This window comes from Melanotaenia boesemani, chromosome 20 (assembly GCF_017639745.1).
Source record: "Melanotaenia boesemani isolate fMelBoe1 chromosome 20, fMelBoe1.pri, whole genome shotgun sequence".
Taxonomy (NCBI): Eukaryota; Metazoa; Chordata; class Actinopteri; order Atheriniformes; family Melanotaeniidae; genus Melanotaenia; species Melanotaenia boesemani.
Genome location: NC_055701.1, coordinates 24,039,327 through 24,051,544, shown reverse-complemented (window position 1 = coordinate 24,051,544; position 12,218 = coordinate 24,039,327). Strand labels below are relative to the sequence as shown.

Genomic DNA, 12,218 nt, shown 5'->3' with positions numbered 1-12,218 from the left:
TTATGCCCTAACCATGATCTTTTTAAAGAATGTTACATAAACCCAAAAGGGTTTTAGTTGTATTTTAGCTGATAGATAAATTACCTATGGGATCATTTCACTTAGATGTATTTAGGAGTCACAAGTCCTGATTTGTAATGCCATGAAACACTGCACACCCACTACTAAACACAGTGATCAAACAATAAAGAGTCTTCAATCAGAGGCTCCTTCAGTTCAGTTATGTTAAGGACTTTTTTTTTGTTGTTGTTGTTTGTTTGTTTTGTTTTTACTTCTTTCTCTAAGCTTCATCTTTTGGAGTATTTTAATCTTTATATATGAAGATTAAATTAGTAATAGAATGATTTTAATATTAAACAAAATGAGTAGTAGTGAGTCTGTTGAAATTTTACTATAACTTATTTTTCATAACTTGAGGTAGAATGTGATACAATACGAAATTACAACAAAATTATTAACTATTTTATTAACACTGAGATTCTCTAACGGGAGCGCGTGTCATGGCGTCAGTGTTGGGGTTTGACCTTTTTTTTTTTTTTTTTTTTTTTCCCTCAAGTCTTTTCTTGCTCAAGGTAAACAAATGGACGCGACGGCGATTAACGGTTCAAACATGAAAAATGTGACCAAGCCGTACGGATTCAAGCGAGGAAAATGCCTGGACAGAAGAGAAAATATAATGTACGGTTTCCTCCCGTAAGTATAAACTTAAGTCTGGTAAATTAAAGTTGTTAAAAAGTCAAATAGTACAAGTACAGCTAGCTCAGATAGCAGGGCGTGAATTAGCATATGCGGCATTGAGTGACTGTCGGAAAACTTTGTCACAATGGTATCGCCGACAAACGCTACGACAGCTAAAAGTTTTGAGCTCTAAACGGCAGTTGTTATCCTGTAGAACATTAATTTATTCACCCATCAATAGGAACATTACTGTTTTTATGCACTTGCCTATACACTTAATGACAGTCTGTCTATAATGTTAGTCATATTTTAAGTGCACTTGATCGAGAGTTAAAATGTAATTGAGGGTTAATGTGGTATTTGACCGTCACTCAGTTAAAAAGTAATAGTTATTTAAGATTCCATTTGTTCTTGATATGAAGCTCTATAAAAGAAAAGTTTATTGTTTCAACAGAACAGAAATGTATTTGCATTGTAAGTGAAATGTTATTGTTTACAGAGTCGCATCAAAAAAATAATGCAGAAGGACACAGAGGTGGGGAGGATTGCGATGGCGGTTCCGGTGATCATATGTATCCTTTATTTATTGTTTTTTTTTTTTTTTTTTGTTTGTTTGTTTTTTTTGGTCTAAAATTTAACCGTATCAGTTAATGTTTGGAATTTTGGTATAGGCCAGTTTACAACAGTCCAATTTACAACAGTCCAATTTACAACAGTCCAATTTACAACAGTCCTTTAAAGCATCACCGTCTTCTTGCGTCCCAGAGCATGCTGGGAATTGTAGTTTTAATGTGAAACAGGCTGTCTAAACAACGTTACGCATGTACTCCCAATTTACGTTTATTAAAAAATGTTCTAAGAAAAAAAAGATAAAAAATAAATAAATAAATAAAAAGGTTTGGCTATCCAAATTATCCAAACCGTATATTTTTATTTTCTTATAATTCATGTAAGTTGCTGTGGAGAAAAGTGTCAGCTAAATGACTAAAACAGAATAGAATTTTTAGAGATTATATAAATTGCTGTCAAATTATTAGTTGCAATGCCAGCATATAGCTTAATGTTTAATATTTAAATGTTGTTTCCCCTTGCAGAATTACTGGGTTGAAAACCTATTCACATGTGTTCTCCTAAGTTTAATAAATAGCCTTTATTTATTTATTTTTTTTAAAGAGAAGTTTTTTTTAAGCATCCAAAAATCATAACAGTGTCAGTGTGCATCTCTCCAGGGGTTGCTATCTGCTGTGTGTCAAGTCAAACCTATTATGTACAACTAGTTGAAATTAAAATCCCATAGAGCTGTAATTTCCTAAACTCCAGTGGTCAGCTCGGGCGTTGGAGATGTTCCTAAAGTCTCTACTCACCAAAACCTGTCTGATAACTCAGTCAAAGTTCAGTAGTGTCATATCAGTCGCTCACATGTAAGTGCAGTATGTTCAACCTGTTAGCTGTCACTGTTTGCTGAGCTCGGATGAAAAACAGCTGGATTTAAATTGAGACTAACCCAACGCTGATGCATCTTGGGTTTATATTAAAATAAATGTTGCATGCGTATATAAATACTGGGCAAGTAATGCATAGCATGATGGGGTTTTTTTAAAAATAGTTTTCATTTATTTTTTCTAGGAAGCAGTGCATTGAGTCAGAAAAGCTGTTCCATTTCCTCACAGACCTGGTAGAGGGAGCCACGTCGATGACAACCCAGAAAGACAATCGAGGCATGAGTATGTGGCCTTTATACAGGTAGATACGGGAATGCTCATTATCAGTTGTTACAGTTTTGGTTTATTTCTTCTTACTGTGGGAGAGTTCAAACAGACAAACCACCAAGAATATTACAGGGGGTTTTGGCTCAGTTTTGGGGGGCACTACTCACACATTTAGTTGCGTTGCTCATTCCACAGAAGCATGATCTTTGGTGACTAATCAGGCTAATGATGTAAAATTCAACTCCCAACTGGTGTTATAAAAGCGGAGAAATAATCAGCCAAACACAAGTTTCCTTACTTTCTGTGCTTAGTTTACTAATCTGTATATTTAACTCCATTCACCAACAAAAACAACAACCCCTCTTCTTATAATCTCTTTTGCATGTTTTTTTTTTTTAAGGAACAAAAGGTTTGAAATTCCTGTCAAAAACCCGTCAGATGCAGGAGACATGGCACCACGAAGGAGCCTCGCCTCACTTGAAAATGACTCGAGCTCTAGCGTACGTATCCTGTTACTCCACAATTTATGTCCACTGAGCTTATAGAAAAGCTCTTCATGACTCTGGGAGCCTGGCGTATCTGTGCAGCCAGAGGTTGAACTCAGGCCTCAGGGAACTGAACAGCATTCCCGCTTGATTGGTTCGGTGACTCACTTCCTGTCCTTCTACCAGGAGTCGGAGCTGTTCATCTGCTTGTAGCTGGATGCTGACGACCGGTGGAGACGGCTGTAAACTCGCAACAAAGCATCGTTTTCACGAACGTTCCTGTTCATGTTTCTTTAAGATTCGCTGCCAACAAGGTCAGGAAATAAATAATAAGACAACATAAATTATAAAAGACGAGGAAGTTGTAAGATTTTTTTTTTTTTTTTTTTGTGAAAGTTGGTCATTTTTTTTTAAATAATAAAGATTTTTGTTGTCAGGCTCTTTATAATTTGTTTTTGAACCATTAAAGTTTTCACTGTAGAAAATGTAAATATTACATAAATGAACTTGTTCTTTTGACATGGAAGCTTTTTGTTTAACTTTATTAGTTTGAAATGTTATGCAGCTGAACGATGCTTCAGATGGTAAAATTCTGTTTTCCATTTACCGTCTTTCATTTTTGTTAGGGGAAAAAAAGATCATGTGACTTCCAACAATCTTTAAAACCAACTGAGTGCTTATTTTACCTAATAGCAGCCTTTATGGCTTCTATTTTTAAAGCACTTGTAAATTAATGTTTTAAAGAGCAAACCTTTGCAAATGAAATGATAAACTGTAAATAAATTGATTTGTTTCAACCTGATTGTAAAATGTTGTGCAGAAGTTCAATAAAGAGCAAAAAGCAAAAGCTCACAGGAATTTGTTTATTCCAAGAAACTAATGTTTTTCCATGTGATGGGGGAGTGAGGAATAAATGTCTTTTTTTTTTTCTTTTACTGGATTTAAAGCCAAATAAAGCAAAAGGTGTCTGTTTAAGAGCTACGTGAGAACTGAAACAGCTGCAAACATCTGCATTAAAGTCCAGCTAAAGGTCAGAGTTGTCCCGACAGGTCCTGGACTAACAGCAAGTCACGGGTAAAGCTCAGATCCAGTCCCGAGTCCTCCCCCCTGGCTGTTTAAAAATGAAACGTGCATCTTGGTCAAAAGCATTTCCACTACAGTTACACTCAAATTAAGTACAAAATAAACGTAAATTTTCAAAGCAATATTTTTCTCAAATAAAAAGAAATCAAACTTTTGTTTAACTCCTGCAGTAATTACATATTTATAAGTGGAGGCATTTACAGTATTGGTTCAGCTGATTCCTCTTTGCTTTATTTCATCCATTTTACTTAAATCTAGAGTCTAAAAGGCACAGTCCATTTAAACTCCTCTGAACGACCGACTCAAACACTGAAAGAAAAAAACTTTAATAATACGTTCAGAAATGTTAACATTTACACATACACAGTGACCAACTGGCCTCCACTCAATTCCTCTCTTAACGCGTCCTACGAATGTACAACCGGATGTTTTGTGCCAGAGATTTAAAGACTAAATGAAAAAAAAATAGAGGGAAAAAACCCCCAAAAAACAAGGAAAAACAAGACTGCAGTTGCCAATCTTTAGAAGAGTCGGGCTCCATAGCCAAAAGTCTGTTTAATAGCTTCAAAGTAGTATCTCCTCCATCCCTCTTTCGTCTGTTCCTCCTCGCTGTTGGGGACGCCTCGGCACTCCACCTTCAGCTCCGTCTCGTTGCTTCGGTCCAAGAAGGTCAGCGCGATTGTCGCGTAATGTTCTGCGATTCAGAAAAATGGTCAAAATTTAACATTTGTGTCTGGAGCTGCACTAAAATGACACCATTTAACATAATAGAAATATTTATTTCCATTATTGTTCATTGATTTTGTGTTTTTACAATTCATTTATTTTGTTTTTCTTAACAGCGGTTTTATGCTTTAACTATAATGCACATTTTACATAAGACACATAACTGTATTGTATTGCTCTATTTGCAGGGCCCCAGCAGAGCAGATTTTTGTATTCTTTCACCTGACAGATCACTCGGCCGACGGCGCTTACAGCCTGTTTGACTCAGTTTCGTTAGGTGTTCCTGCATATGTCCCTCTCAGCATCAAGTCAACATAACAAGCCATTACAGGTGACATCATACATGTTAACAGAGAACGTTCGTTGTACTGAAACTAGTTATGCAGCCTTTCCCAAGATAATTTCAGGGTGTTGCCAGATCTATAAAAAAAAAACGTTCACAGACTAACAGAGATGAAGAGCTGGATTTAAACTACAAGTTCACCATGAAAATACAAAGCATTCATAAAAGCCAAATTAAAAGCAAGTTAGTTTCTAACTGATTTCTCTAAAATAAATGTTAACTGAACTTAAGTGAACTAAACAGAGATGTTTGGTTGGCTTTAAACGCCGTTAATTAAAACCCATTAAATTACTTACTAACGTGCTACGACTGGCCTCCATGTTTGATAAACACTGATTTTATTTTGTACTGTTGAATGTTCTAAGTTTCATCTGTAGGATTGAATTCAGGACGGTCTCTACCGATGACTGATACAACAGGGACCTGCTTATAACCAGGAAGTCATGTTTCTCATGCACACTGCTCTAACTAAAGGTACATACCACAGGGCCAGTTGTTATACCTCCACTTCATTACTATTTTCTCATCAGGAACCTTAAGAACAAAAGATTGACGGTTAGAAATGAGATATTTTATTAAAATGTAATATGCAGCAGTAAATGTGAATGCATGTGAACGCGTTCACCAGCAATGTTTGTGCATTTATTCTATATTACTGTAAGATTTAAAGATGCAAGTCTCACCAGCTCTGTAAATTCTCCAAACACATTCCCTTCTAGCAGACGAAACTTTCCACCCCGTTCTCCTTCCACTGTGGCAGAACCGTGTGTGAACGCCTGAACCATCTGCACAGAAACCAAACAACTTTAATTTGAAAGGGAGAGTTAAACAATCACATTAGCCACATAAAAACAGGTGCGTTTATTTTTTTTACTTGTCAGATAAGCTAAATTGGCTGTTATAGTAAAGTAAATGGTTGTGGGTAATGTAATAATGGCTAAACATCTTAAAAATAATATATATTAAGAACACAGAAAATAAATAAAACCATGTAAAACTCACATCTTGGTTGAGAAAGACGCGGTAGAGATCAGCCGGGGAGGTGAGAAACGTATCTCTCATGCTGAATTTACAGGTGGGGATTTTGACACCAGTGTTGATGGGAGCAGCTGTGCTGCTTTTGGAGGAAATCTGTTCCACAAAACAATACGGCATATGAGCAAAGATTAGTTTTACTACCACTAAAAAGACTATTTTACAAGAAAAGCTTAATAATTTAGAGACATGAGTGCTAAACCTAGCAGAGAGCAAACCTGGGTTTTATCCAACTTGGCGTTGGATTGTGAAGTGGACTGCAGCTTGGCCACACCGTTGGCTGTAGGCAGGATCATCCCTTGTGTGAACTCTGCAAATGAATAAAAAATTAAATAAATAATCTCCATCTGTTTCATGGCAAAGGATGTTCGAATCAACAAAAGAATAAACACATTAAAAAAGTCCAGTCCAGTTTCAGTGCTCAGTCTGAGTGCATTTGTTTATCCACAGCTCTCTTAAGGTCCCACAGCTTTTCAATCAGGTTCACATCTGGATTATACCAGCATCATGTCCGCACCTTGATTATTTTTTTTTTTCAGCCATTCTGTTGTAGATCGGCTGCTGGGTTTGGGATCACCGACCTGCTGCATGAGTCAGTTTCAGCCAAGCTCTAGCTGTCGCACAGATGGTCTCACATGTGACTCTGAATACTTTGGTACACAGAAGAGTTCATGGTCCACTCAATGAATGCAAAGTGTCCAGGTCCTATGGCTGCAGAACAAACCCAGATCATGATCCATCTGCCACCATGCTGGACAGTTCGTATGAGGTGTTTGTGCTGACCAAACATCTCCACTTCGCTCTGGTCTGCCCAGAGGACATTTTTCAAGAAGGTTCGCGGTTTGTTCAGATGCAGCTTTGAAAACTGAAGCTGTGCAGCCATGTTGTTCTGGACACTTATTCAAACAAATCATTCTGGTTCAGCGTTTTTCGAAATGCACTTTCATGAGCTTTAACATTTAACATGCAAACTGAGGCCTGGAGAGTCTGGGATGTAGCTGTTTCCCCAAACTGCAAACTATCCCTCTCTATGGGGAGAGAGGGATAATTTTGCCATTAGGTCTGCATGCTCTGAGTGCGTCTAGTTAATCATGTTTTGGGAAATGAGTGTTTCACAACTTGTTTTAAGGCATATCTCACTTGTCTAAAGCCTAGATTTCTTTTCTTATTTCAAGAAATCTTACCAAGTGTAATTATCTTATTGCACTGGTAGATTATTTAACTTCTTTCTAGTCTAAATCCTCTCAAGTCTTTTTTTTGCTCTTATATCAAGTTCTTTTTATTTTTCAGTGCAAACTACTATTTACCTTCTTGAGTCCTATTAGAAGGAGTTAGTGTCTACCTAGTTTTTCCATAACCCTTCTGCATTATGGTGTAATATGTCATATGAGGTAGTAATTAAATTATTTTTAATACATGCTGGGGTCCAAGTGAGTTTTCCATACATTTCTGTGAATTTAAGATGTCACAATTTAAAGAGGCTGTACTTTCTTTTGGACATGATTTCAGCTATTAAAGACGTTTACCCTGACTACTATACAAACTAATTCTACTCTCCTAAAGCTATAATGTCAGCAGAACCTTTTAGTTACACAGTACAAATGAATACATAACTCTTAAGTGTTAGTAAATTAGTTTCTAGGAGAAAATATACTTGATTTTTTTTTTATTTTATTTTAACGTTGACAGGAATTTTAATCCAAGAGAAATACTATTCAGGCTAGTCTCTACAAACATTACAAATCCACATTTAAATGACATTATTTGTGTTAAAACTTTATGTTTCCAAGCTTTTCTTCTTTTCTTTGTGGCACTGACCTGATTTAAGAAACTCAACGTAACTCCCCAGTGCAGTCCGGATTTTCTCAGATCCTTTTGTTTTCATCAGGTTGAACAGTGTTGTGTCGGGTTCGTCTTTGTTTAGCGATACAGAAATCTGCACACAGATCAAAGGACGGACATCAGCACATAAATGCTCCACCACACTGTCAGAATCATCGCACATGCATCAGATCCCTGGTGGCACTTACATCAAGGTCCTCCATGTCGTTTTCATCAGACAAGTTGGGAACTTCGATTGCTCCGTTGTATGTCACTCCTGCTTTTGACTTTCCTGGTTTATAAAAAAAAGTAGGTTTGCAACAATATATGTCAACTGATTAAATAAATCATGGTTATGAAATTTAAGGACATTTGGACATCTTAACAAGCAGAATCACGGCTAATGTCAGCAGACAAAACAACCAGCTGCAAATACAGTGTCAGCCAAACTAAGTCAAAAGCAACAGATATCCTGCATCTCTACTCACCAGTCCAAGTAGCTTTTATGTTCCATTCATAAAAAAAAATAAGTTTGCCTTTGCGGTTGTTAACTGAGGCCTCTCCTTCCACCTTGCTGACTTCAGTCACTTCACACTTCCCCTCTTCACTCTCCACATCCAACCCCAGAAGCAATGATTTCAACTTATCCGATGACCAGTTTGTTGCATCTCTTTCGGTCCTGAAAAGTCCAGCAGATACCAAAGTGATGAGAGGACATCCAAAACAGGGAGAAAAACGCCTTTTGAGCATTCTTTAGCACCCTACAGTTGTCATATCTGTACATGCGCTGCTGTGAAAAGTTATCGGTTGTCTTATCTCCCCTCATACGGTCCAATTAAACTGCAAGGGACAAAAAATATGAAGTTCAAGGAACAGCAAGCCTGCCATAATTTTTAGCCTGAGAACAAAATGAGCAGGTTGAAAGTATGAAGAAATCTAACATTTCCAAGTTGTTTAGTCATTTAGTGGGTTACTGGGTGGAACCACAATGTGTCTTTCAGCACAATTAACATAAAAATCGGTAACAGCACTAATGACAACATTACAACTATATGGGAAATTTGATTACTCTTGGAGAAAATTTACCTGACTGCGATTTATTATTACAGAGCCCTCTGAGTCTTTAGGACAACTTTAATGACAAATGAGGAGAAGAAATCGTGTACATGAGACTTGACATTACAAAGGTGATTAATATTAATAGAAACCCCATCAATAACTGTTTTGTGCCCATTATAAGATTGAAACAACTTAAGAAACAATATAATTCATTCATATTCATTTCCAAAAGCAAACGATGAAATACACGTCACGTTGCACGCTGGGTCATCTCACGTGTCCTACATGAATTAGTAAATAGTGGCCAAATTTAACTCTTATCATAAACTACAAAGCATATTATTATATGGAAACACGTGTATTAAATCAGAAACTGTAAATGTATGTATTAATTAGTACTGACATGTAACATCTAAAACACATGCACTGGAGTTACAGTAGCTACAAACCGAGCTATCCTAGAGAGCGGTAACATCTTTACTTTTAAATTAAACGTTGCATTTTTCTAGTATTGAAGATGTAACACTCATTGGTGTTTAACACCTACACAGAATAATGACTTATAATTAAAACTTTAATTGAATACTAATACGAGCTCGCCTGATGTTAGGCTTAGCAGGCTAGCTAGCAGTCAATGCCCTTTCATCGTGTCTTACCAGTGCCAGTTGTTGACATTAGTAGCATCAGCTCTCTCCTCCACAATCCAACGAGGGTCCCCTTCTCCCCACTTAGCCATGTGTACAGATAAATAATATCAATAAAACTTTAAATGTTTAACGTAGAGTACAAAGAGAAGGTCTATCTGCCTGCCGGCCGGCGACCCTCCGCTACAGCACGATGCTAACTGCTTCTAGAAGCCTCTGGTCGCTGATAGTTCTCTAGTGGTGCTCCTCCGTTTATTCACCGTACGTAGAAAATGAGGTAGAAAAAAGTCCCCTTGCGCCGGAAGTAGAGTTTCTGAAGAAAAGTTCCGCGTGAAGAATAAACGGAAAACATATGAAAAGAAGAGAGAGAAAAATGGTGTACTTATTATTTTAATCTACAATAAGTACCAAATGAAATGAAATTAAATGAAATGAAATGAAAATAAAATAAAATAAAATAAAATAAAATAAAATAAAATAAAATAAAATTCTTTTACTTATTATTTTCCTTTAATAAACAATGCAACTGTCCGTCTGGAGGAATGGACTTGAATACCCATCAAGTAATTACATTTTACTGATTAATAAAATAAAAAGCATCTTTTCATTTCACCGAAAACATTACTACATGACATGTGTTTGGTACAGTACAACATAAGAAGAGTCTTCAGTGATGATTACCCAGCAAATGATCTACACCATCTACCAAGCAGCAGTCATGTCAATGAACTAATTGATACAAAACTGTATGTTGCTGTTGGGCTTTCAGCTATTTCTTTTAAATAGTCTTTTCTATGGCAGGATAATTGAATAAAACACATATCAATTAATGAATAGAAATTCAGATGAATTAGGGCATGCATTTTTAATATCATTACAATTATTTTTAGAAGTTAACACAGGTTGAACATAGAGACAGAGGTGGAAATATATGGAAACACTTTGATTTTTCAATCAGTGGTTCTTTGCTATGACTGGACTGAAGACCACAACAAAGTGACCCCCCCCCCCCCCCCCCCCCCCCCCCCCAAATTTAAGCATCTGACCTGCAGCAAAACAAGATGACAAACTGAACACACAATAATTAGGATAACTCCAGCTCATACTACAACCCATCAACCAGAAGTAACACCAGATAATTCAACCAAAGAGTGAGCTGTAGACACCGGCCCACTACACATAGTGGTAACAAATAATAACACTTTACTGAATTCATGAGTAGGCATGGCAACACATACAAACTGACTTGAAGTATATTACTTGCCTTAAAATGGCCAATTAAAACTGAACAAATGATCATTGGTAGTAAAGGGTAACTAAAGAGCCCCATACTCATGTTACACAACACTTGGGTCAGTGGCACATGGGTCATAGGTCACCAAACACACTAACTCTTAACGTATACAATTCTCAAGTTCAGCCTCCTTCAAAGTCCAAAGATCCTTTGACCCCCCTCCATCCAAGTTATGACCTGCTTCTTTGGCTACAACCTAATATGGGATCTTACAGAGTTTAGAAAAGATTTATGTTTTAGATAAAGTAACCAAAACTAAAATGTGGGGGAACCGAATGTGGCCATGCTGAACTGCAGGAGAAATCGTGAATATCTTTGTGTCTTTGCAATCCTCATCAAGCTGTCTTCACACACACACATATATATATTTATATCAATACTGCAAGGCAATAAACAAGACAAAGAAAGAGCATAACACTGAGCTGAAGATTTATTTGCCTAATATGTTTAATTTCTTCGTTGTCCTCCAACCTGCTGACTGGATACTGATTAAAACTACCGATGCATCATGACTTCCCTGTTGCAGACAGAATGTAAGGCTTATAAATATAACAGCAATAATGAAAAACAGCAATGGACTATGCAAAAGAACAATTAGATGATGCAGCTGTCTTTTATCGTCATTTAACTAATCTTATTAAATAGCTGCTCTCAAGTAAAGCTGTAACTGTGCCTGTTACTTTACTTCTGTCTCCTTGGGTATGAGAGGCAGAGCCTTTAGTTATTAAAGACATCTCTTATGGAGAGAGATCCTAGTTTGAGTTCAGAAAGCAGAAGTCTGCTCTACCTTTAAGATTAAGCTTAAAACTTTCCCCTGTGATAAAGCTTATAGTTAGGGCTGGCTTGGATGACCCTTTACCATCCATTTAGTTATGCAGCTGTAGGCTGAGGCTGCTGGGGGCATCCCATGATGCACTGAGCAACTCCATGCACTTCTCTCTGATTTTCTCAGTCTCTTTGGAAAACATCATAGAGTTACTGAAAGCTAATAAGGACTCAGGAAAAGTAGAGATGACTACCACAAGTTTGCATTCTCATCTTTGAAGTAAATTTTTCTTTGTCTAGTATGAACAGATGTTGAACCAGGTCCAGATACAGACTGATTTGATTTAAAGGGTTGCACATGATGCTTTATTCCAAAACAAAACTTGGGAAAATATTTTAGATATTTCAGTCCCACCTTATATGACATAAAAGTATCATTGGCACATTTGTTCTGATACTGTCCAGTTTTGAATCAAGAAGGGAAAAATATTTAAGACTGGTTAGCAGCTTGGGGTTGATATTCACTGAGACAGGTACTCTCTCTGCCTACCAAAGGCAAATTCTTAAAGCAGCATG

At 36.9% G+C, this 12,218-nt stretch overlaps 2 protein-coding genes across 2 annotated transcripts; one reads left to right on the top strand and one right to left on the bottom strand.

The window, feature by feature from the left end:
* The first annotated feature begins 563 nt into the window (after positions 1 to 563).
* LOC121630727 (dr1-associated corepressor) lies at positions 564 to 3,720 on the top strand. The gene is made up of 7 exons (XM_041971163.1): positions 564 to 693; positions 1,178 to 1,250; positions 2,006 to 2,099; positions 2,305 to 2,421; positions 2,788 to 2,887; positions 3,059 to 3,236; positions 3,296 to 3,720. Exons 1-6 carry the CDS (start codon positions 652 to 654, stop codon positions 3,083 to 3,085), a joined length of 453 nt encoding a protein of 150 aa, XP_041827097.1. The 5' UTR covers positions 564 to 651; the 3' UTR covers positions 3,086 to 3,236; positions 3,296 to 3,720.
* A 1-nt stretch (position 3,721) lies between these two features.
* Positions 3,722 to 9,835, bottom strand: ahsa1a (AHA1, activator of heat shock protein ATPase homolog 1a). Its single transcript, XM_041971162.1, has 9 exons — positions 9,596 to 9,835; positions 8,369 to 8,559; positions 8,090 to 8,172; positions 7,878 to 7,995; positions 6,278 to 6,369; positions 6,027 to 6,155; positions 5,708 to 5,809; positions 5,507 to 5,558; positions 3,722 to 4,649 (listed from the first exon to the last, which is right to left on the bottom strand). Exons 1-9 carry the CDS (start codon positions 9,673 to 9,675, stop codon positions 4,477 to 4,479), a joined length of 1,020 nt encoding a protein of 339 aa, XP_041827096.1. The 5' UTR covers positions 9,676 to 9,835; the 3' UTR covers positions 3,722 to 4,476.
* Between the last annotated feature and the right edge of the window lie 2,383 nt (positions 9,836 to 12,218).